The 24,156-nt window shown below is 40.0% G+C and overlaps 3 protein-coding genes across 10 annotated transcripts in view; 2 read left to right on the forward strand and 1 right to left on the reverse strand.

Annotated features, from left to right (window-relative positions):
• Positions 1-150: 150 nt before the first annotated feature.
• LOC131103985 (6-phosphofructo-2-kinase/fructose-2,6-bisphosphatase 2-like) lies at positions 151-12,741 on the forward strand. 2 transcript variants are annotated; one of them, XM_058050621.1, is made up of 17 exons: positions 151-202; positions 2,324-2,485; positions 2,912-3,124; positions 4,682-4,807; positions 5,255-5,351; positions 5,460-5,526; positions 5,625-5,699; positions 5,779-5,835; positions 5,997-6,121; positions 6,798-7,005; positions 7,113-7,259; positions 7,332-7,436; positions 7,505-7,634; positions 8,239-8,301; positions 8,402-8,466; positions 10,225-10,422; positions 10,574-12,741. In XM_058050621.1, the coding sequence occupies exons 3-17, from the start codon at positions 3,034-3,036 to the stop codon at positions 10,646-10,648; spliced, it is 1,629 nt and encodes a 542-aa protein (XP_057906604.1). In that variant the 5' UTR covers positions 151-202; positions 2,324-2,485; positions 2,912-3,033; the 3' UTR covers positions 10,649-12,741. The 2 variants fall into 2 exon arrangements, with proteins under 2 accessions (XP_057906604.1, XP_057906605.1); XM_058050622.1 differs by lacking the exons at positions 151-202; positions 10,574-12,741 and adding an exon at positions 9,007-9,036 and having other exon boundaries at positions 2,284-2,485; positions 10,225-10,367.
• A 49-nt stretch (positions 12,742-12,790) lies between these two features.
• LOC131103986 (complement decay-accelerating factor transmembrane isoform-like) lies at positions 12,791-24,037 on the forward strand. Of its 3 annotated transcripts, XM_058050625.1 has the most exons (13): positions 12,792-12,928; positions 13,007-13,204; positions 14,070-14,169; positions 14,240-14,313; positions 14,400-14,591; positions 14,658-14,849; positions 15,757-15,853; positions 15,939-16,012; positions 16,087-16,263; positions 16,367-16,564; positions 16,649-16,920; positions 21,992-22,332; positions 22,419-24,037. In XM_058050625.1, exons 1-10 carry the CDS (start codon positions 12,877-12,879, stop codon positions 16,552-16,554), a joined length of 1,344 nt encoding a protein of 447 aa, XP_057906608.1. In that variant the 5' UTR covers positions 12,792-12,876; the 3' UTR covers positions 16,555-16,564; positions 16,649-16,920; positions 21,992-22,332; positions 22,419-24,037. The 3 variants fall into 3 exon arrangements, with proteins under 3 accessions (XP_057906609.1, XP_057906608.1, XP_057906606.1); XM_058050626.1 differs by having other exon boundaries at positions 12,791-12,928; positions 14,403-14,591; positions 16,649-22,332; XM_058050623.1 differs by having other exon boundaries at positions 16,649-22,332.
• The window catches only part of scube3 (signal peptide, CUB domain, EGF-like 3), a 98,559-nt gene continuing 90,528 nt past the window's right edge, over positions 16,126-24,156 (reverse strand). For 2 of the 5 annotated variants that reach the window (XM_058050618.1, XM_058050616.1), the window contains exons 17-23: positions 22,386-22,547; positions 22,133-22,300; positions 21,897-22,058; positions 21,627-21,824; positions 21,389-21,541; positions 21,230-21,309; positions 16,129-19,322 (exon numbers count right to left, since the gene is read on the reverse strand). In XM_058050618.1, the coding sequence (XP_057906601.1) occupies positions 19,170-19,322; positions 21,230-21,309; positions 21,389-21,541; positions 21,627-21,824; positions 21,897-22,058; positions 22,133-22,300; positions 22,386-22,547 (1,076 nt within the window). In that variant the 3' untranslated portion in view covers positions 16,129-19,169. Of the gene's footprint in view, positions 19,323-21,229; positions 21,310-21,388; positions 21,542-21,626; positions 21,825-21,896; positions 22,059-22,132; positions 22,301-22,385; positions 22,548-24,156 lie in introns of all 5 variants that reach the window. The other 3 variants (XM_058050617.1, XM_058050620.1, XM_058050619.1) reach the window with 3 other exon arrangements.

Here is a 24,156-nt window from a genome sequence, read left to right on the forward strand (position 1 = left end):
AGATTGGAATACCATTTGCAATACCTCTCCAGAGCAGAAGGTGGCAGTAACACGTGACAGGCCCTATTCATCAGCTTAAGGTAGCTTCCGGTGGAGAAGCGCCATAGCAGAGAGTTGAGGAGCTAGCCAAAATGTGCCTCACGCCAATCTTCTTGCAGCCATCAAAAGTTAAACTATCCCCGGTGGAGAAAGATCTCAATTGGTAAGTTCATTTTCCCTTTTAATTCTGTGATCTTTCTTTGGTTTTGTATGTATTTTAGATGCCTATGACTGCTAGTTTTTGTCTTGTTACCTGTTAGCTAAAACTAAATTGCTGCCAATTGTTAAACACCACGTAGACAACACATAGTAGACCAGTTAAAGTAAGTTTATTGGTCGGTGGAAAAATTAACAATTGTAAGACAATGTATTGTTCATATGCCTGTCAAAATTAACATGAATTACAGATAAGGTTAAAAACGGCTGAAGCTAAAGTAGTCATGTTAGGCTGAAGTGCACGGAGTTGATCATTTTGTCCTCCCAAATGTATGTGCAAGTGTATGATAAAATATTTATTGACATTATTTCACAAAGCGGGACATAAATCACAAGTTTCTTGATAGAGCAGCAAGCCAGATTATGCAATCATATGATACAGAATGAAGACAATCCCAGCTCCTTGTAAACTTGTTTTCATCCCCAAAAATGTGTAATCAAATATTAATTTTAATTTATGTGGGTGTATGAATGGTATGTATTTTCTGAACAAATATTTTTATGGTGATGTTTCTTGAGGCAGTTATTTGTATAATCTCAATTATTGCAACAAAACAGAAAAGCAAATTTTTCAAGTACTGTTACTTAACTTGTATATTTAAATTGTTATAGAACAGCGTGAGGAAAAGTTCATAACTAATAAAATCTGCATCATTATGTATTATTTAAGCTTTTTATTAACCTTTGACATGTGTTGCTTTGATTGTTAGTCACTAAACTAAGCAGACCTGTCCTCACCCTTGTCTCAATTTATACCAGGAACTTGATACTATTAAGATGTGCTGTGTCACAAATTAAAAAGGTCTCCTGTTCAAGTTCACCTACATCTGCCATCCACCTGTGAAAGAGACCAAAGAGTTACTGCAAAGAGAGCATGTCATCAGCCAGTCTCAGGTTCATGATAGTGTACTTTAAGTTCATAAATCTATTGGCAATCAAGTCAAGATATGCATTTTTGTGCGTCAGTGTTTGCCTGTTTTGAAGAATACAGTCATTTTACAAATCAAGTCTGTTTTGTGGTCTTTTTCCAAATTGTACTATTTTAGTTTATTTTCCTTTTGTTTGAGAGAGTGTTTGTTGACCTATACTTACTGAGTTTCTAAGGGCTACAAATTCTGCAAATATGCAGATTTTTGGTTGTGCTGTACATCCAAGTAAAGATGGAGTTTTGTTCAGGTGCAGTCTTGGACTTTTCTAGCACACATCACGGCTAATATGTCTGCAAATGCACCCTATTGCATCTGTCTCGGTGATACAGCAATGACAAGTCAACAAAAGGTAATATGCACATATATTTGCAAAATAAGCACATCTTACAGATGTAGGGTTGTTTAATGTTATGATGTATTAGGCACTGTGAGGTTAGTTTCTCCCAAGAGCCTAAAGAATTTTGATTGCAACCTAAAATATATAGATAAAATTCTGTATAAAGTTGACATGTGGAATTAAAGTGGAATGCCACTAAGTTTTGTCTGCTTTTTACCCCCCAATATTGTTCTTATAGAATCTTCTTTTTGAAATAGTGATTAACAGTATGTGTGTCTTTTTTTCCATTAGAAAACAAACAAATGTCTTCAGGGGCGCCGTAAAGGGGGAGAAAGTGAGGACAATTGCAAAGGCCCCGGTAAATAGGTCAAACTGTTGCTATCAGGTTGTGATTTATTTTTTAATATAGACAGAAAATTATTAAAACAAGCTATTGTGTTTGTTAGTAACGGTACTCATTTTTACATTTCCAACACGACAGTTTCCCTCTATTGGCTACCCCAAACCAGGCTTCTGTCAAACGGAACATAGCGCCTCCCATAGGCTGCATCACGAATCATTTATCATTACCCACCTAACGAAGGAACATGATCACTGAACAGCCTTCAAAGTAAAATAGTCCAACCAACTAATTTCTGTCAAAAGCAGCGTTATAGTTTTTTTCGACCCTGGTGTAGAATACCAATATGAGAATGAACGTCACATATTTAACTTTCAACATTAATATATACTTAAATCATTTCTAATTGGTGCACAATTGGCACCGAGATTGACAGTCTCCAGAATATGTTTTAATTTGAAGATCGTAGCCGGATGTTGTGGTGGCGTCACAAGCTTGGCTGTGCTTCACGTCCTGTCAAGAGGAGGAGCAGGAAAAAATGAGAGAGCAGGAAGGTGTCGCCAACTGATGGCAGCATTTTAACAAAGGAGAAACGAACGTTGTCCGACACCTGCTGTCGTCTTGGTAAGCATTCCAAGTTTACACTTTTGCTGCGCCGTTACGTTATACCACTATAACACAATCTGTAAAGCACATATTATGAACTTTTAGAGCTAGTTGAGTTCAGTCTCGTGGAGCTTTGACGTCTCGTGCATTTCCAATTATGAAAATACATGTCTTACTACAACTGATCTTTTAGTCCCCTAACTTCTTAGTTTGTCCTTCAAAGACTAAAATGTGTCAACTAGTGTAGTTTTTATTAAAGTAAGGCACTTGCCGCTATCAGAATTAAAAATTTAATAGCATGTGTGTATTCCAATCGTTAAATATGACAAATAAACCTAAGCACGGCGAGTGCAGGACTCCACTGGTACTGGGCTCAAGTGAATAGCACCAATAAATTCATCCTAAAATGTGTTCCATCAAACATCCTTTCTCTTTTGGCTGTAGACATTTCATCGATTGGTTCATGTGTCATTCGATATGATCCCTTCCTCTACCGAGAGATGCTGACCTCATCTTGACCGTGACGAGGGAGCAACAGGCCAGCGCCATAACAATCTGAACCTTCGATGGCTGCAAGAAACCAGAAACTGGCAGAATCCTTGGATGACTCCATAGAGTCCAAAAGAATGGACCTCCGAGCCAATGAGAAAAAGTGCTGTAAGTGTTTTTTTTTTTGCCCTCTATCCATCAAGGGTAAATGGCTGAGTCATGAGCTAAGTTTCTTGAATATTAACTAGTCACCTTAAAGGGGACTTTTTCTGTTTTTTCCACTTTTCTGCATGACCTATACACGTTGTACGCTCGTGCTAAACAATGCCAAAGTTTCAGATATTGAGGTTTGCGCATTTGGAAGTGAGCCCTGGAAGACGTTTGGGATAGCTCTGAACGCTAGGTTTCAGAGAGCTTTTTTTCTAACACCACTTTGAGCTGGAATTCCTTATATGGGTGTTCCGGGGTACAAACCTTATGCTTGCCCTCCCCCCAGTTCTGCTGTTTGTCGAAGATTTTACAGAGTTATCACGGAGCATTGGCTTCTAGGAATTATTGCAGGAAGTCTTCCAGGTTCTGAAGCAGCAAAACAGCCCTGTACCATCACACTACCACCACTATATTTGACGATTGGTATGATATTCCGGGGTACAAACCTTATGCTTGCCCTCCCCCCAGCTCTGCTGTTTGTCGAAGAGAGTTATCACGGAACAATAGCTTCTAGGAATTATTGCAGGGAGTCTTCCAGGTTGTGAAGCAGCAAAACAGTCCCATGCCATCGCACTACCACCACTATATTTTACCGTTGGTATGATGTTCTTTTTCTGAAATGCAGCCTTCCTTCCAAAAAGTTTAACTTTTAGACCAGAGAATACAGGCACTGATCTTATGTAATATTGTAATGTTCTGAGACACTGCATTTTGGCTTTAAAAGTAATGAACACTGACCATAACTGAAGCTAGACATGTAGTTGTGGGGTCTTTTGTGACCTCTTGGATGAGTCATCGCCATTTGCTGGAATCCCAAAGCGTTAGAAATTGTTCCGTTTATGTATCTTGGCATGATATCATGCTTTTGAGGAGCCTTTGGCTCACTTCACTTTGTCAGGCAGGTTCTATTTAAGTGATGTCATGAATGAGAACAGGTGTAGGCAGTAACCTGGCCTAGCTGTGGCTACACAAATTTTACTCAGGTGTGATAAACCAGAGTTATGTTGGATGTTATGCTCATTTGGCGACCCTTTTGTATTGAGTTGTAGACTTCTATACCTATAGAGCAGCTACACACGATATCCTGCACAGAATCTCTACATCTTAACACAGATATGGCCAGGTGCTTTGGCGAGATTCCCATTACTAGGTGCTTTACCTCCCAGAGGTCCCCTTTTAGGTATACTACATGTCTAAAGTGTTAGGATATGTCAAGTCCAGTCTGGGCTTGCTTGGTATTTTCTCTGTCACATATTTGTAGCAAAATGAGTGCCTCTATGGAAACAGGAACCTGTCTATTTCCATTTTATGTTTTATTCAATCACTGAAGATGTTTGATAAACAGCCCAGACTTGGAGAAATGTTAACCAGCCGATATGCAGTTTCAAGTGAATGGTTAAACTAAAATTGACACCACTGCAGCACCGATTTTGTATTATTTCACCACTTGCCTTTATGTATTTGTTTTGCACTATTTTTCATTGTTTGTGTGTGTGTGTGTATTTGGTTGAACAGCTTGGGCCTCCTACATGACCAATTCTCCAACAATGATTGTGATGATTGGGTTGCCCGCTCGTGGAAAAACCTACATGTCCAAGAAGCTGACACGCTACCTCAACTGGATTGGCGTACCGACAAAGGGTTGGTATCAAGTCATCAGCAAATACAAACCAACTCGAGCCTTGTGTAATTTAATTAACTAAACTAAACTCTGACAGGGCATTCAGCCATTTGATTAACAATTTAAATTCTTACCTTTGCTTGGGACTAACTGGGGTCGCACATTGCATTCTTACTTACACTGCTGCTTGTGGTTAATTGTTTTATGGCTTTGTTGAGGCCACAATGATCCTCAGATGAACAGTACATTACTGTCATGCTTTCAAGTCTACATTGTTGCCATGCTTACAGCTATTTCCCAAATCACGTCACGTGCGTTAGGCTAAAAGTGTGTGTTGATGACAACACTGCTTGTCTCTAAAGTTGTAGTTGTACACTGCAGAGGAATGCAGGTAAACCGGTTTGTATGGCTCACTTGATATGAAGGTCACAGTTGTGTTGTCATGCTCTTCTCTGGTTTCCCTGCAGTATTCAACCTCGGCGTTTATAGGAGAGAAGCTGTGAAGTCGTACAAGTCGTATGACTTTTTCAGACATGACAACGAAGAAGCCATGAAAATTAGAAAGTGAGTAAGAGCAGCCCAGCAGGCTAGAAAGCAAACAGAGGCCTCTTTCAATTCCCAGGTGTTTATTGACAAATCTTTAAGCATTCATATCACTTTGGTTTTGTGCAGACAGTGCGCTCTGGTGGCACTGCAGGATGTCAAGGTCTATCTGAATGAGGAAGGAGGGCAGATCGCTGTAAGAAAACCAAAATCTTTTAATAAACATTAAAATATGTGTATAATGTAATGTATGGGATTGCCTGATATGGCCTAAAGTCTTGTTTTACATAACAGGTTTTTGATGCTACCAACACCACCAGAGAGAGGCGGGAGCTCATTCTTAATTTTGCAAAGAAGAATGCATACAAGGTCAAATCTCCATTGCTAATTTGCTGTAGTGTGTGTGTGTGTGTGTGTGTGTGTTTTAAAATGATTTTTTTTCTTTCAGGTGTTTTTTGTTGAATCAATATGCGATGATCCTGATGTTATTGCAACAAACATCCTGGTAATTATAGCAACAATATACGTATATATATGTGTGTGTGTATTTTCATTTTTGGATTCCTCTGTGCAACATAGGCAATGGACAGACAAATATTATTTTTTTTTTATCATGCTTTGCCTCACCTGCTTCCCCTGACCGTATATCACTTTCTCTTTTAATAGGACGTAAAGGTGTCCAGTCCAGACTATCCAGAGAGGGACAGGGAAAGTGTCATGGAGGATTTTCTCAAGAGAATAGAGTGTTACAAAGTAACTTACCAGCCTTTGGATCCAGATGAACAAGACAAGTAAGATTTTTACATGTCATCTGTATTTTTCATGTTTAGTTACATGATTTTGTGCATAAAAAAAATATGTTGATTTGAAGTTGTCCAGCAGAGGGAGATGAAAAGCATGATTGTTGTGGCCTCAAATGCCTGATTTTGCAGTGACTTTTTGTGTTGTGAGGCTTATTTTTTTAAGTGTTATATGTAACCTTACCCCCAAAAAGCACATGGTTACAACAAAATCTGCTTAATTACATATTAAAGCAGAGTACATGTATATGAAACATATACGTATGAAACATTTTGCCAGTGATTTACCAGTTCCCCCAGTATCTGGTGGGTTTTTCTGGAGATTTGGCAGGAGTTTCTCTCAAACATTTGCAGTGTTTTTAGGAGATTACGGCCATAAAATTGTTGTAATAAATTATAATTAATATAATAGGAACATTTGGTGACAAGTAAGTAAAGAACAAACACAATCTTACCAACAAAAATGGACAAAATAAGCTTTATTCAGACAAAAGAAAGTATACCTGTGTTACTGAAAAGAAAATTGTGAAATCATGGAAGGCCTGACTATTAAGTTTTAAGTTCTGTCTAAGAAATTAAGTGATACACCCTTTCACAATCTTGACACAACAGACAAATGTTTGTTTGTGTGAAACTCACTGCCATCTTCTGCTGTTTTTGTTTGCAGGAACCTGTCCTTCATCCAGGTTATCAACGTTGGCCGGCGTTTCCTCGTCAATAGGGTTCAGGATTACATTCAGAGTAAAATTGTCTACTACCTCATGAACATCCACGTCCACTCTCACTCCATCTACCTCTGCCGGCATGGAGAGAGCCACCACAATCAGCAAGGACGCATCGGCGGAGACTCTGAGCTGTCAGACCGAGGCAAAGAGGTGCTAGGATTGATCTAACAATGTTTTCCTAGTATATGCCTAATATAGGTATAAAAACGATGCACGTTGAAATACATACAGCTATTTTATTATGTTGTCTGTGTCAGTTTTCAGCCGCACTGAGGGGTTTTGTAGAAGAACATCATCTGTCGGACCTGAAAGTGTGGACCAGTCAGTTAAGGCGCACCATTCAAACCGCTGAAGAGCTAGGTGTTCCTTACGAGCAGTGGAAGATCCTCAATGAGATTGATGCTGTATGTTTTAGGCCTAAGAGACGATCATACCAAGAGCCATCAGCTGTAGTGTTTAACTGCGTTGTGTTTCAGGGAGTGTGTGAAGAGATGACTTATAAAATGATTGAAGAAACCTACCCAGATGAGTATGCCATGAGGTACCAGGACAAGTACCACTACCGCTATCCAGGAGGAGAAGTAATTTGACATCAAATTTGTGTAATTGATCACATTGGACTCTATATATAACTTTGCCTTGGTTCTAGTCCTACCAGGACCTGGTCCAGCGACTGGAGCCTGTTATTATGGAGCTGGAGCGACAGGGTAACGTGCTGGTTATCTGTCATCAGGCTGTAATGCGCTGCTTGCTCGCCTACTTTCTGGACAAGAGTGCAGGTAAAAAAGCATGAGAAAAATCGTATTTACAAAGGTGTGTTCATCCAATTTCTGCTCTACTGACTGTTGTAACGCAACGGTCTTGTCTTTCTAATTGCCATTTTTTGCTAACGACGGAAAGCTACAGTAACAAGCGGAATATCCGATGAGTGATGTGACATCCTGTTGCACACTCAAACATGTCAAAGAGCTTTAAAATTGTGTGTGTCCAAAATAGATAGATAGAGACAGATAGATAGACTATATTGTCATTGCACAATATCACAGCAGTGAAATTGCCAATGAAATGTTGTTGCCTGGCTCCCGTATAATAATAATAACAATGTGGAGAATAGATGACATCAAATATGAAAAGCAATGTACAGCGTAAACAGTAATTTGTGCACCGTATGTGACTGTGCAGGTTTCTCCAATATGGCAACCAGTGAGATTGTCTCAAAATGTCCTGTATTTGTAAAACATGGAACTATAATTTAGAAGTTTGAGTTGAAAGGTTCCTGTTCTCCCGAAGCCACAATTGGGTGTGGCATGACAGCAGCATTATGAGTTCAGAGTTTTGTCAACAATGTGCACCACAAACGGTTCAACATGTTGTTTGTTACAGACGATCTTCCATACTTGAAGTGTCCCCTCCACACTGTGCTCAAACTCACCCCCGTGGCTTATGGTAAGTGTCCACACTGTGTCCAAATGTATATCTTATTGGCCGCTTTGTAACATTTCTTATCCCACCCCACTCCACCCGCCTCACCCGCCTGCTCTACTAGGGTGTAAAGTGGATATGTTTGACCTGAAGGTGGAGGCTGTCAACACTCACAGGGACAGACCATTAGTAAGCTTATGACTTTTTTGATTGTTTTCTTTAAAACTGGGTGGCGGGTTTCTCTGAATGTGGTTGCCGGAACAGTTCAACCTCAATGCTCATAAATGGAAAAAAAAAATAAATCCCCAGACTAGTTTTATTTGGTTAGCAGAAGTAAAAACAAAGTCGTTATAAAGCTGTTGATGCCAGTTTAACATCGTGGCCAAATTGTGGAACCATAACAACCAGCCAGAAAGTTGATTGAGAAAAATGTGTTCATGTTCATGAATGGATGTTGTCAAGTGAACGGAGCGTTTGATGCCTTGTGGCTTTAAAGTGAGCACATACTGTACATTACCTGCATTTTCACCAGATTTAATGCAATGACAACATAACAAATTAAAAATTTCCTGTAGCTGATGCTGAAGTTGAGTTAAGAAGAGTGTCTTTCATCAGCTTATTGTACCAAATTGAATATTTTTGGTTTACTTTTCTTGTCTTTCGTCTGTTTGCCTTATTTAAAGGCAGCTTCATATTTGTTTCCTGGTTGTCATTGTTTGTTATTTGCAGTGAGACGTTCAGCCTGGAGTCCTAGACAGAGTGAGTGATCCCACATAAACAAAATCAGGGTACTACAATTTACAGGGTAACACGTAGTAGAAGGTTAGAGAGCAACTTTAACGGTGGCTTTGGCGCTCCCAAAGCACGCAGTGTTTCAGACCTTGGGCGAGGTGTCATATGCAGTCAGTTGTTTTATTTTTTTGGTGATTTGTTTCTTAATGTACCTATATTGCCATTTTTAAAGGGGACCTATTGATATATATATGATCATTTTTCAGCCCTTTTGTATTGAGTTGTGGACTCTATAGAGCAGCTACACACAATAACCAGCACATAAAGCTTTCTAGTTCTTTTAGACTCTTGACCTATTTTGCTGTATTTCTTTGGATGTTGTGGTTCCCGTGAAAAAGTTCTGTTTTTAATGTATTCCACCCATGGCATGCTTCCAGGCACGTCCACTTCTCTGTGGTTGCTCACACTAGAAAGTACTTTAAAAGGAGTTCCGGTTTGTGCAGCTAAGGAACGGTATAGGAGTTGGTAATAAACGGCGATTTATCTTTTTAAAATGTCTGCTTTTAACTATATTGGATTCCGATTCTGATCCAGAAGTAGAGACTGGACAGTCTGAAATTTCTCAAGAAAAGAGGTTACTTCAAGAAGTAGCTTTAGCATTTTAGAGTATAGCGTATAACAGTTTTTCGTCTAGTCCAGCTGCATAGCGGCCCATCAACCAGTCCAGTGTGAAATGCCGTTGACAGATTCAAAATCATTTCTTTTGCTGGTAGGGAATTAGGAACTCCAACCGAGCGTTTTCAGCCATCCTCAACTTCCTTTCAGGGCTCACATCCAAATGCACAAACCTCATTAACTGAAACTTTGGCATCGTTTAACATGAGAATGCAACATTTTAACTACATTTATAGGTCAGAAAAGTGAGAAAAAGCATAATAGGTCCCCTTTAAAATTGCAACCTGCCAAAACTCCGGCTTAATGTTTTCTCTTTACAGCTGTATTAACTTACTGTCACTTTGCAATGTCTTAACTGTGGATAAAAAAAAAAAAACTCTTAGAGGTGCCCATCCCTTTTTGTGACTTTGCTTTATTTTTGCAACTGACAGTTTAGTGTAGAGCTCCAGGTTATCCCCTAACATACTATGTTGAGGTGGATGTTGTAAATCATTTAACGCCATGTGTGAACATTCGTTCATTCAAGGTGTTTCTCTGCAGAATAAAGAGCGAGGAGAGGTTCCACCAGCTTTCTATCGGAGGAACAGCTTCACACCGCTGTCCAGCCATGACCAGATCAAGCGGCCTCGCCTTTACAGCATGGGCAACCCTCCGCAGCCTCGTGTGTCCCATGCTCCAGCTTTATCCAGCATGCAATTTTCGGAGTCATTTGAAGGTGTGGATCTGCAAGAAAGTGAGGTTAGTACACACAAAAATAAAGTAAATTAGTTTATTTGTTACATATCTAGCAGAGAAACATCTAGTTATCACTCAGAACAACTTTCCTCCTGGTTAGGTGTATTTGTTAACATGCTCAGAATTCCCTCACTCGATGTTTGCATCTTTACAGGACTCCCTGAACGGCTTCAGTGCTGCAGACTCGGGCGACTGTACAGGCTGTTCTGGAAAAGGTGCTTCCATTTAGTCTCAGGCGACACCGCTGACCAAATACATAATATGCCCCAACTTTTCTTCATATATGCACTTCTGTTTGCAAAGATCCCGCATTTTAATCCTCCTTAGCACTTACACACCGTTAGCATTTGTTGTTTATTCCAAACAACTTTGCGCCTAATGAGTCCAAATCACTGTACCGTCATAAGAAAAACACTCCATCCATGAATTGTTAGCAATTTATACTGTAGTTTATGGTGCATTAGACTTATGCACGACACATAGAGTGTCAATGTGTAGTTGTCTTCATTAGCTCGTATCCAGTTTATGTGCCTCCTTATGTTCTTGTCTGTGGTGGGCAGGCACAAGAGAAACCTCTACATTTGCACATTTGTGTAGTTGTGGCTTGGCAAAAAAAAAAGTGTACAATGTCAACACTTGTGCAAAAATGTGTCTCTTAATAGGTTTTAAGTCTTACTAAGTCATGTGCTACTTATAGTTATTTCTTCTATATGAGGAGAAATAGGTTTGCCTTCGACGGTGACTGCTTTTTGTTACCCTCGCATTGACTTTACAAAGCTTACTGTGCGTTTAACTGTGTCTTAAAGCTCCAGTGTACTTTTGTTGGTGAGTTTTGAATGAAACCCAAACCAAGGGGAGCCAGGATGGTTGGGATCAAAGGTCAAATGTCCTTGTCTGATCATGAGTGATCTATATTAGTTCAAACCTACAAATATTTGAAAGCACTCTTACCAAGGTGTCAGAGGTCATATAAAAATGCTCTTTTTTACTGCCGCCCCCCCCTTGCTCAGATAGGACACTGTGTCTTACGTGGTCACCAGTTTTCAAGAATGTTTTCCTTTTATAAAGACTATACAATCAATCATGCTGTATGTTAGCACAGTGCTACAAGGTGCATTTCAAATTATTTCAACATAATGAAATATAAGCTGCTGAGCTGTTTAGATTTAGTTTTTATGTATTGTGTATTTATTAGGTAGCATCAGGGTCAAATCTATATTCATTAGATTTATTCATTAGATTTATTTTAAGATAAGCAGTACCACATTTAAATTGTAAATGTGCCATTTTTAATTATTGTCATAATGTGATCCAACACATTGATTCGCATGTAGGCTACACAGTCAGGAGATCGGGAAATCCTGCGTTCGATTCACCGCTTGGGCATCTGTGTGGAGTTTATGTTCTTTGTGTACGTGTTTTTTTTTTTCTCCTGGTACTCCGGTTTCCTCTCCCATCCCCAAAACATGCATGTTAGGTTAATTGGCGACTCCAAATTGTCCATAATTGAAGAAGTGTGTGATGAAGTTCCACTGTGCTTCTATCTGCCGTCAAAACAGAGAAGTGCGCATGTGTCAATTACACACATTAAATAAATTAGTTACCGTCGTTAATGCGTTATTTTTGACAGCCCTAGAAATACACTGGTATTACTCAATGTAGTAGATGTAATCAGAGAAAATAATTGAACACCTAAATAATATTCACGCTTGTTAAATAAGAATAGTGTGACTAACATAAGGCCATATTCAACCACATAACAGCATGAGGTATTAATTGATACTGTTAGCCTTTTATTAGCGCTGATTTAAATCCAATTGGCCAACTGTGGAAATAACTTAAACATGAGGTCTCATTAGAAGTTACAGGAAGTGCTTCTGAACAAAATATTAGGTTCAGGGTGTCATTTTTTTTGTCCAAGTCTATTTCATTAGCAATGTCAGTACATTTTTCTTGATTTACTAGTTTCCATTTATTTCAGTGCTACTTGTGTTTTTTTTTTCCATCTTTGGTGTATGGGTACCAAGAATTCCGCCCGTATGTGGGAAGCAGGGCGTGTGCTGTTGTTGCCAAGCGTTTAGTCATCCACAGTTGTCATGTTGCTATTTGAGAACCACATTGGAAATGATTTCACTGCAGAATACTTGATTGTATATATTCACGATTGCATTTATTTAAAAGGTCAAAAGACTGAAATGCATTTTAAATTTCCTTATGAGCTTAACTTTGTAGTAATAGGTTAAAAAAACACAAATGAGTAAAAATGTTATAATTTTAATGCTTTAATGTCAACAACCGTCCAAATAAATCTCTAATTCACGATGCTGTTGTCTGGTGATGATTGTAACCAGCAGTGAGTTTGTAATGCTGCTGATGTCATACAGGGCGGTCGTCTATAAATAGTGCCATCATCCTCCCATCACTTGTAATCCTCATTGGACCGACGCACACCCAAACATGAAGAACTTGAGGATTATTGTCTTTTTAGCCATTTCTTTACTCGCCTCTGGTAAGTAAAAAAACAAAACAAAAACATTTTGTAATGTCATGAACTTGTGAATGGACAGTGTTGTATTTTCTAAAATAGCTCAAATTCCAAGAAGATGCTCTTCACCGCCCAAGTATCCAACCACCAGACTCAGGAGCAGATTCAGCAGGAGACATACGTTTGACAGCGGCCAGAAGGTTTACTATAACTGTGTCGAGGACTTCGTTCCTCACGCCGGCAACCTGTCAGTGACGTGCATCGATGGAACCTGGACCAAGTTGACTCTAAAATGTGAAAGTAAGACAAATTTACCAGGAGTTTTTTTTTCTTTTTCTAATTTTATATGGGTGTTCACATCTTGGGCTGCACAGTGGACGAGTGGTTAGCACGTAGGCCTCACAGCAAGGAGACCCGAGTTCAATTCCAGCCTCAGCCATCTCTATGTGGAGTTTGCATGTACTCCGGTTTCCTCCCCCATTCCAAAAACATGCTAGGTTAATTGGCGACTCCAAATTGTATGAATGTGAGTGTGAATGGTTGTTTGTCTATATGTGCCCTGTGATTGGCTGGCCACCAGTCCAGGGTGTACCTCGCCTCTCGCCCGAAGACAGCTGGGATAGGCTCCAGCACCCCAGCAACCCTCATGAGGTTAAGCGGTAGAAAATGAAAAAATATATGGGTGTTCACATCTTGGGCTGCACGGCGGACAAGTGGTTTGCGCGTAGGCCTCACAGCTATGAGACCCGAGTTCAATTCCAGCCTCAGCCATCTCTATGTGGAGTTTGCATGTACTCCAGTTTCCTCCCACATTCCAAAAACATGCTAGGTTAATTGACGACTCCAAATTGTATGAATGTGAGTGTGAATGGTTGTTTGTCTATATGTGCCCTGTGATGCGACCAGTCCAGGGTGTACCCCGCCTCTCGTCCAAAGACAGCTGGGATAGGCTCCAGCACCCTCGTGACCCTAGTGAGAATAAGTGGTAGAAAATGAATGAATGAAATGTTTCTTAATGCATGCCGCCCTCTTGTGGTCACCTGCTAAAACATGTTCAACAGAGTTTTGATTTATGACCACAAGAGGGCGCCCTTGACTCCATTCCATTTACCTCATAGATAACCTCTAATCCCAATATTGTTTTCCATTTCATTGCTTACGCCAGAAAAATCATGTGGTAATGCTGGAGATCTACCCCACGGGTGGCTGCAATATGAAGGACATTCATTCATCGGGGAGAAGGTCTACGCTATATGCAATGATGGGTAAACTCTGATTGGACAATGAAAGCTCCATAGAATAAATGACCACATTTGTGTTTCTCCTGGTTATCAGATACACTTTAAAAGGACCCAAGTACATGACGTGTAAGAAAAGTGGATGGACTGGTAAATTCCCCACATGTGAAGGTAGTTTTGGGGTCCGTCGTCATACATAATGATATGTAAGAGTTGTAAGATATATTCATAGTTGGAATTATTTCAAAACCATACAGAAGATACGACCTGCTCCACTCCTGAAGTACCCAACTCAGTGGGCAGCAATGTTTCCTTTCACCACGTGGGTGAGAAGATGACCTTCACCTGCACTTCAGGTTTCATGTTGGATGGCCCACAACAGATAACGTGTGGTCCCTCAGGCCAGTGGGAACCCAAACCCCCTCGGTGCCTGACCTCCCTAAGCCAAGGTGACTACTACTTCCTCTGTGGGTGTTTTAAAATCATTCCATCATGTGACAATCACGTTTTTACAGGCGGCTGTGGCACTCCTGCAAATATCAAGAACTCTAACACCAACCTAGCTGACAGGTTCATCACCAGGACGACCTTTGCCCCTGGGGAGCAAGTCCATTACACGTGTGATGTCGGCTACAGGCCAGTGGGTGGCAGCAGATACAGGACTTGTGTCAGGGGACAATGGACGCCACTTCTGCTCAAATGTGAACGTAAGAACTTCATTAATTTTCTACCGCTTTTCCTCACGAGGGTTGCGGGGGGTGCTGGAGCCTATCCCAGCTGGGACACATCTAGACAAACAACAATTCACACTCACATTCATACCTATGGACAATTTGGAGTCACCAATTAACCTAGCATGTTTTTGGAATGTGGGAGGAAACCGGAGTACCCGGAGAAAACCCACGCATGCACGGGGAGAACATACGAACTCCACACAGAAATAGCCGAGGGTGGAATCGAACTTGGGTCTCCTAGCTTTGTGGCTTGCATTCTAACCCCTCTTGCAGTATATATTCATTCATTCATTTTCTACCGCTTTTCCTCACGAGGGTCACGGGGGTGCTGGAGCCTATCCCAGCAGTCTTCGGGTGAGAGGTGGGGTACACCCTGGACTGGTTGCCAGCCAATCACAGGGCACATATAGACAAACAACCATTCACACTCACATTCATACCTATGGACAATTTGGAGTCGCCAATTAACCTAGCATGTTTTTGGAATGTGGGAGGAAACCGGAGTACATGCAAACTCCACATAGAGATGCCTGAGGCTGGAATTGAACTCGGGTCTCATAGCTGTGAGGCCTGCGCGTAAACCACTAGTCCGCCGTGCAGCCCAAGATGTGAACACCCATATATTCTTTCATTATCATGAGGGTGGCGGGGGTGCTGGAGCCTATCCCAGCTGTCTTCGGGCGAGAGGTGGTCGTACACCCTGGACTGGTCGCCAGCCAATCACAGGGCACATATAGACAAACAACCATTCACACTCACATTCATACCTATGGACAATTTGGAGTCGCTAATTAACCTAGCATGTTTTTCTTTTAATAATAATTGTATATCCAACCACAGCAAACAATAAGCCACTATTTTGTGTTTCCATCCTGTCAAGGTAAGCTGTGTGGTTCTGCGGGGGAGATTAAAAACGGATACTTCATCTACTCTGGAGTGGAGTTTGGAGATACTGCTACAGCTCACTGTGATGAGGGGTAAGACACCCTTGGTACTAATCTAATCTAATCTTATCTTATCTTATATTACCAATGTATTTTATCATAAACAACGTGTCACCAGGTTTCAGCTTGTAGGACGGTCAACCAGGAACTGCATGAGTTTTGGCTGGGATGGTCGTGCACCCTTTTGTGAAGGTGCATCAACTCACCCTCGACAGTTTTTCCGCCTCCATTCTATAGTGGTTTAGAAAGTCTTCTATGTGTTCCAGTGGTGGAGTGTGAAGAGCCTCCAGAGGTGACCAACGCAATGAAGAAAGGCCCAGTAGAAGGTCCATATAAGTACAGGAGCGTTATAGTGTACGAGTGTCGCCGAGGAACCCTGTTGGGGAACAAGGAGGTATGGTGCACAAAGAACGGCACATGGAGCACACCGCCGACATGCAGAGGTACACAATATACACACACAGCCATCACACAGCCATTTTGAAACAACTTTATTTACATTTTTGTCATGAATAGAACCGAATAAAAGTTCTAGTTTCTCCACAGAGATCACATGTCCACCTCCCAGTGTGCCCAACGCCGCCTGGACGCGAGCTCACACGAGACCTTATCAACACCGGGATGCCGTTACCATCGACTGTCGCCACGGTTACACAAGGGTTGGCGTGAGTACTGTCACCTGCGGCAACAACGGCCAGTGGATTCCCAGTCTTCCCAAATGTAGACACACATAAATAAACAACGGTTGGAACTCTACCACTGGATTATCGATATAATTACTTAATGAACATATTTCATATGATATTTTTTTTATTTTTTTAATTTCAGCATGGCGTACTAACTGGAGCCGATATGCCGTCTGATGTGGCGCTACAGTATTCAGTCCAGGAACAACATAACCATAAAGGGGACCTATTATGCTCATTCTCGGCGGTTTGTATTGGGTTGTGGACTCCTATAGAGTAGCTACACACAATAACCCGCACAGAAAGCTTTCTAGATCTTCCAGATTCTGCACCTCTTTCTGCAGTGTTTCCACAGACTTCCTGCTTCCGACTGTTTAATGCCACTCCTAATCGCTCTCGAGGACTTCTGGATACGTAAGTCCGCATTTACTGAGTGTAGCCTGTATAAGGAAGTCCGGATCGCTTTGATGCAAGTAGAACTTTAAAAAAAAAACTCGGCAAAAAAAAAAAAAAAGCACAATAGGTCCCCTTTTATGCTTCCTTGCCATTTCCTCACAAAGTTCATAACATCCTTCCAGACATTAAATGTGTATGTTTATTTCAATATGTGTTTCTGGGCAAGAACAAGTACAAACTTGTTGTATTCACCTCCTGTACATTTAGTTTTTTTCTTTACAGTGGATAATGTCACGTGTATCATCATCTATAGACTAAACTGCGAGTGAGCGTTCATGAACAAAACAAGCTACAAGAAAAGAACACCAATTCCATTCATTTTAAAAAGACAATACAAAATCCAGACATTTACATGAGCAATAACAATTCAAGTGCAAATATTATCAACTATATGATACATCATAGCAAACTCTCTTTTAAAAGGCATCAAATTCAATCCAAAAAAAAAATAATAATCATTCAGGTTGCCGGAAAGAAGCTGATTCTGAACTAAAGGGGAGTACTACTAATTTATTTTTTTCAAGGAAATTCAGTCAATCTTTTTGAGTGACATGGCCTCAAATTTGCGATCAAAACTTAATTTCCTTCTTCGGTTGAATACAGTACACGTATGGATTAGCAATGACACGGTCAACTGTTTATTTGCTTTCTTTTGGGGCCTTTTCGGTAAATAAATGCCCTGTAAATCACATTGTGTGTTTCTAAACCAGCCGAGCTGCTTCCTGTTTCCGGTTTTACTGCAGGGGACACTTGCCAGGTCTTTTTTCAACGTTTTTTTTTTTTTATCTCCTAAAACTATGCATCCTATTTTATTTTAAAGTTAAATTATAATACCCTGTTGCAGTCATTGTTTTGAAATCACAAAGAAAATATATATTTTTTTAATTTTCCAAACAGAAAATGCAAAATTTTCATGCAGTGCTGCTTTCCACAAGATTATTTTGTGTCACGTTTGAACCAAATTGAAGGTGTGCTATATGTATTTAATCATTGCACTTTTACTATAAAAAAAGGTAGAATAATGAGCTGTTGATCTAGTGCACAAAACAATGTGACCTCTTTGGAAGAGCTGTCTTCACCGGGACACAACAAACATGATTTTGGGGAGTTTGTATAGTCTTTGGATTTGGAACGGGCACGACATTTTAGGGGGCAAAAAAAAAAATTCTGGGGTCCTGCTTTAACAAAAATCAACCCTCGTCTTAATTTGTATTATTTACAAGATTGAAATCTGCTCCACGGTGATAGAACAACTAAAGTATTTCGAGATTCTTTGTTTTTTTTTTTTTTATCTATTTGAAATATCCAGACTATGACGTGAGTACATCAGAAAGACAAAAGTGAGATTGAAGATTTAAAGTGACCTTTTACAAGAAGCAGCAAAACATCATGTCCCTCAAAGACATTCAACTCTCCGAGACACATTCTACATCATCTCATTCCTGTGGCTCTACCAGTTATTAGTTTATTATTCGTCTTCCAAAAAATGTCCTCTGTGTTCCTGGAATGAATAACCACCTTTTTTTTTTTTTTTTTTTGTATTTGCTTTAAAGTCGCCTTGGAAAAGAAAAAAAAAACAAATTCTGGGCGGGATGGAAAAGGCTGGTGCAGTCTAGACAGCACAGATGAACTGTTTTAACAGTAAAACTGCTCTAAGAGCTCAAACATAGTAAGGCTTTAAATGAGCTGGAACGCAGCTGCGACATGAATTAGTTAGCAACTGCTCCTCCTCGAGGACACACACACACACACACACACACATATGATGATGATGGAACTCGGGTTACACAACACTTGCACAACACTGACAGTCATACTTACTTACTTGGTCGCAGTCGGAGCTGGAATTCAGTCCAGTCATTTAAGCAAATACAACAAGCTCTAACACAATATCACTCCTACTGTCTCAAACAGGCAATTCTACCCTTTTAATGGTCTCATTGCACGTCACAATAGAAACCGAACCCACTCACATATTCTACATCCCCACTAAAATGCTCACGCTCGGGGACTGTGTACTTTATCCGGCATAGAAAACTGACAAACACAAATTATTTTAAAGGTTTGTCAATTGAAATTGAACAGAAGGTAAAAAAAAAAAAAAAAGCGTGTGTTTTTTTTTTTAATATGTCGAAGTCCTTTAAGAGTTGCGGGATGTAGCCTGTAAGAGAGGAAGGGGGGGTGTTTACTGAGTTGGAGATGTATGTTTACTTGTATGGTCGCAGGAAAGCAGAGACTTTGCTGCTTATGAGACGTATGAAGGAGCGAGGAAGCATCTCGTTGGACTCCCGAGTGGTGTACTTGAAGTAGTTGTTTGGGTGAGCCAGCACGTCAAAAAGAGTCTTTATCAGTTTTTTATCCTGGAACCAAAGAAGTACAGAGGTTAGAGTCTTAAATGTGTATTTTATGATTTAATTATTTTGATTTTTGTTCTTCAGGTTCCCCAAATTCATTTGCAACAGCATAACAGATAAAGATGTCTGCCAAAATTGTAACAAACTGAGTTTACAGTAACAGCTATGAGTTATTTATATTTGGTGCATTCATAGTATAGTGTACTACACAGTTTTTTGTACAATTATCATTGCAGAAAAGAAAGGTGTGGTTAGTTTTTATTATGTATGTATTATGTATTTTATTATTTTATTATTTTAGTTATGGTAATGGTTTTATTTCATTTGAACATGCATCAGGTTACAATTGAATGCATCCCATAATAGTTCACAGTTCCACATGTCCAAAAGGAGTAGGAAGAAGCAAAGCTTATTAAATCCTACCCCTACATCTGGTACTTTTACAATCAGTAACTGTTACATTTGTTCACTTCCTGCTTTCCTAATATAGTTTTTTTATTTTTTTTATTTTTTGGGTCACGTATCGAAGTACGAGGTGATATGTCCATACAATGACATAATGGTTACCATAGTAACCGTTCAAGACTCTTCATCCTTGTATTTAGCAAACATCAACTGCTTGTATTGTTTCTTGAATTGGCTCATCGTTGTGCATTGTTTGAGGTCCTTACTCAATCCATTCCATAGTTTGATTCCACATACTGAAATGCTATGGCTTTTTAACGTAGTCCTAGCATATAAGTGTTTCAAATGTAGTTCTTCCCTGAGATCATATTTCTCCTCTCTTGTAGAGAAGTATTGGATGACATTTTTAGCTAATTGGTTGTTTTTAGCCTTGTGCATTATTTTAGCTGTTTGAAGATGAACTATATCAGCAAGTTTAAGTATTTGTGATTTTAGAAATAAGGAGTTAGTATGTTCTCTGTAGGCGGCATTATGAATTATCCTTACTGACCTTTTTTGCAGTACATTTAGCGAATGAAGATTGCTTTTATAGTTATTATCCCATATTTCCACACAATAAGTAAGATATGGTAGAACCAGAGAGCAATAAAGCGTGTGGAGTAATTTCTGATTGAGAACGAATTTTGCTTTGTTCAATATTGAAATATTACTGCTTATGTTGTATATTTGTAATATGAGTTTTCCAGCTCATATTTTCATCTATTGTGAAATAGAAATTTATTTTACTTCACCCTTTCAATGTCTACACGAAATGTTAAATGTAACAGGCTAGCTCTTCCATCATCTCCCCCTCCTCCCTCCACGCCAAGTTAAAGGTCAATAAGTGGCGTTACATGTTCATTTATCTATTAAGTCATAATTTATATGTATTGCGCATTGCTTACTGCATGTAAAACTAAAAGTAATCTCTATAAAACGTGTTTTGTGTTTGGAATAGATTCATTGATTTACACTATTTTTCATAGGAAAAATTGATTCGGTTTATGTACATTTTGTTAAAAAAAACAGAGGTTCCACTGTTCCACCATTAGATAGTATATATTTTTTGCTCCTCGTCAGATGTTCGATGCCTCTACTTCATTGATCACCATTGTTTTAAAATTAACCTCATAACGTCTCCTCTGTTGTAGGGTAACTTGCCCGACCTTTGAGACATTTTTTTTAGCATGTGTGAGTGACAGTAAGAAAAGCTCTGACTCACTTGGGAAAAAATCGTTTAGCACCTTTTGATTTGCATGTATGAATCTACAATTTAGTACTGTGACATATTACAGATTAGAATATACTACATTTGGGTCAAGTTCCAGGTCGGATCGAGGATCTTATTTGTGCGGTCCAGGTCAAACGTGGCAGTTTTGGGTCAGATGCAGTATTGAATATCATCAGGTCGGGACTGGATGTGTGTGTGTGTAGTGGGATCGACTAACTAGGGCAGGTTGAGGCCTCACCTTGAGGATTTCTTGATGGTTTTCTGAAGCATATAGTCTTCCATCTCTTACTATGTCCTCGACCAGCTGCTCATAGTCCTCTGATGGGAGAGAGAGGAAACACAATATACTCCTGGTCATATTATGAGATGACGTGTTTGTATCGAGCGCTTTACTTACCATCATAAGTCACGTAAGGGATCTGGAAGCCCCTGGCGCTGTTGGCCTCATTGGACTTGAAATTAATCCACAGGCGCCTGGAGCGCGCTGTGAAGGCAATAGGCCGCTCATAAGTCTGACACGTCTCATAGGTAGTGATGGATGTAGCTGACCCTTGCAAGAGCACAGGAAGGACAATGATGAATCCAGTTTGCAGACACGGTGCCCCCCCCCCCTCCTTTTTATGCAAAACACTCACAGTTCTTCCTCATCACCAGCACATCTCCACATTCGTCCTCTGAGGGCAGGAAGATCTCCGGCACCACAATTAGGATCTTCCGCTTGCTGGGCGGGTTGATGTTCCAAATGCACTCCACATTTGCTGGATAATTACCCGGGTAGTTCGGGGACTCGATGTAACCCATGAACTCGCCCATCTCGCCTCCGCATTGCCTGTCTAGACATGCCCCCCCGCCACAAACATATTAGCATCAATGAAAAAGCCTAAAATGCTAATTTGTATACTCACTCTTGCACTGTGATACGCTAGTAGCGCCATCAAAATCTGTGGTGGTGTTTCCAGGACAGGAAATACAATAATTCTGCCTGAATTCGGTCTGATAGGTTCCAACCGGGCAGCGGATACACCTGTGTACTGATGTGTTGTAGTAATGACCCGGAGAACACTGCACTGCAGCACCGATGAAGACACACAAGGAAGTCAGCGTCCATTTACACGCAACGTTGGATTCTGTGCGCTCTCACCTTTCACCTCACAATCATGGAAGGAGCTCGCACCCTCACGCTTGGTGCTCAGTCCTCCCCCGCAAGGAAAGCACAATGTCCGACCCAAATCTGGCTGGTAAGTGCCTTGAGGGCATGCTTGACAAGGCTTGAAGCCGTCGCCTGAGAAGAACCCGGTGGGACATTGGCCTGTGGTGTGAAGACAAGCCAGATGAAGCATGGTAGGAATATTTTACAAAAACGGTACCTGAACGTTACAGTTGGTGTTTGCTACCTGCACATGATGAGATGTTTCTTGCCCCAACAGGACCGTGGCCATCGCTGCCTGGGCAGAGGTCACATGCCAGTTGACCCTCCCTCTCCTGAAAGGTTCCAGGCGGACACTGGACACAGCGCTCCTGTTCACCGTGGTAGTACGAGCCGGGCAAACATCTGACTGAAGAAACATCCACAAAGACCAGGAAACACTTCTGGTTTACTCCACGGTTGGATAATGTCTTCATCTGATATGTGCTAAACATAAAAGAACTGCATGCACTGATGTTTGTATGTTTAATCTGCTACATTTACAATTATAATTACATTTTTTTTCTTTAACAGATTAATAATAACAGAATAATAATGTTTTTTTTGGTTAGAGTACGTTTTGGTTTTAGTCAGATCTTCTGTAACGAAATTATGATGCTAACCAATGTTCCACTGTATAATGCAAAGTACCAAAAACTTTCATCACATCCTGTAGGTTGCTACTTGGTTGCTCCAAATTCTACATGCACTGAGGTTTGTGTGTTTATTCTGTTTTTTTGGTTAGAGTATGTTTTGGTTTTAGTCGGTTTGAACAGATTCATATGATTTACAAATCATATTCAATATTCATACTAATCAATTAGTCGGTTTGATTTATCCAAACAGACTAAAACCGAAACATACTCTAACCAAAAAAATGAAAAATTTACCAGAAGGAATAATATAAATCATATGAATCTGTTCCAGCTAATTCGTTCCACTGTATAATGTAAAGTACCAAAACTTTCATCACACACTGTAGGCTGCTACTGATCCCAATTAATTATACTTGCACTGAGGATTGTGTGTTTATTGTTTTTTTGGTTAGAGTATGTTTTGGTTTTAGTCGGTTTGAACAGATTCATATGATTTACAAATCATATTCAATATTCATACTAATCAATTAGTCGGTTTGATTTATCCAAACCGACTGTTCTTCGGATTCTTCAGTCTGTTTTGGTTTTAGTCAGATCTTCTGGAACAAAATTATGATGCTAACCAATGTTCCACTGTATAATGCAAAGTACCAAAAACCTTCATCACATACTGTAGGTTGCTACTTGGTTGCTCCAATTATACATGCACTGAGGTTTGTGTGTTTATTCTGTTTTCTACATTTACAATTTAATTTAAAAAAAAATGCTGGAACAGATTCAAATGATTTACATTATTTCTTATGGGAAATGTTAAATTTTTTTGGTTAGAGTATGTTTTGGTTTTAGTTGGTTCGGACTAATGATGCTAACCAATGTTCCACTGTATAGTACCAAAACTTTCATCACATACTGTATGGTCGTTTGTGTGTTTATTATCCCCCGCGTCCCCTTCGCTCCTCAGACTCAAACCTCCTGGCACTCCCCTGTAAGACCAAGCTCCGAACCTGGGGAGACAGAGCCTTCTCCATCGCTGCCCCCACCCTCTGGAACTCTCTGCCCCATTCACTTTGTGCTTGCCCTGACCTTCCCACCTCCAAAAAACAACTCAAAACCCACCTCTTTAAATCTGTTTTTAATGTCTAACTTTTTTTATATCTGACTGCTGTGCCCCCCCCGCCCCCGTTTTTTACTCATGTAAATTAGTATTAACCAATCAATGTTGGATTTTGGTGTGTCTTCTATTCTGTTTACTTGCTTTATTCTACTTCACTCTTCTGTAAAGTGTCTTTGAGTATTTTGAAAAGCGCTATACAAATAAAATGTATTATTATTATTATTATTATTATTCTTTCTTATTATTATTTTCTACATTTACAATTTAAT

This window comes from Doryrhamphus excisus, chromosome 16 (assembly GCF_030265055.1).
Source record: "Doryrhamphus excisus isolate RoL2022-K1 chromosome 16, RoL_Dexc_1.0, whole genome shotgun sequence".
In the NCBI taxonomy this organism is placed as follows: domain Eukaryota; kingdom Metazoa; phylum Chordata; class Actinopteri; order Syngnathiformes; family Syngnathidae; genus Doryrhamphus; species Doryrhamphus excisus.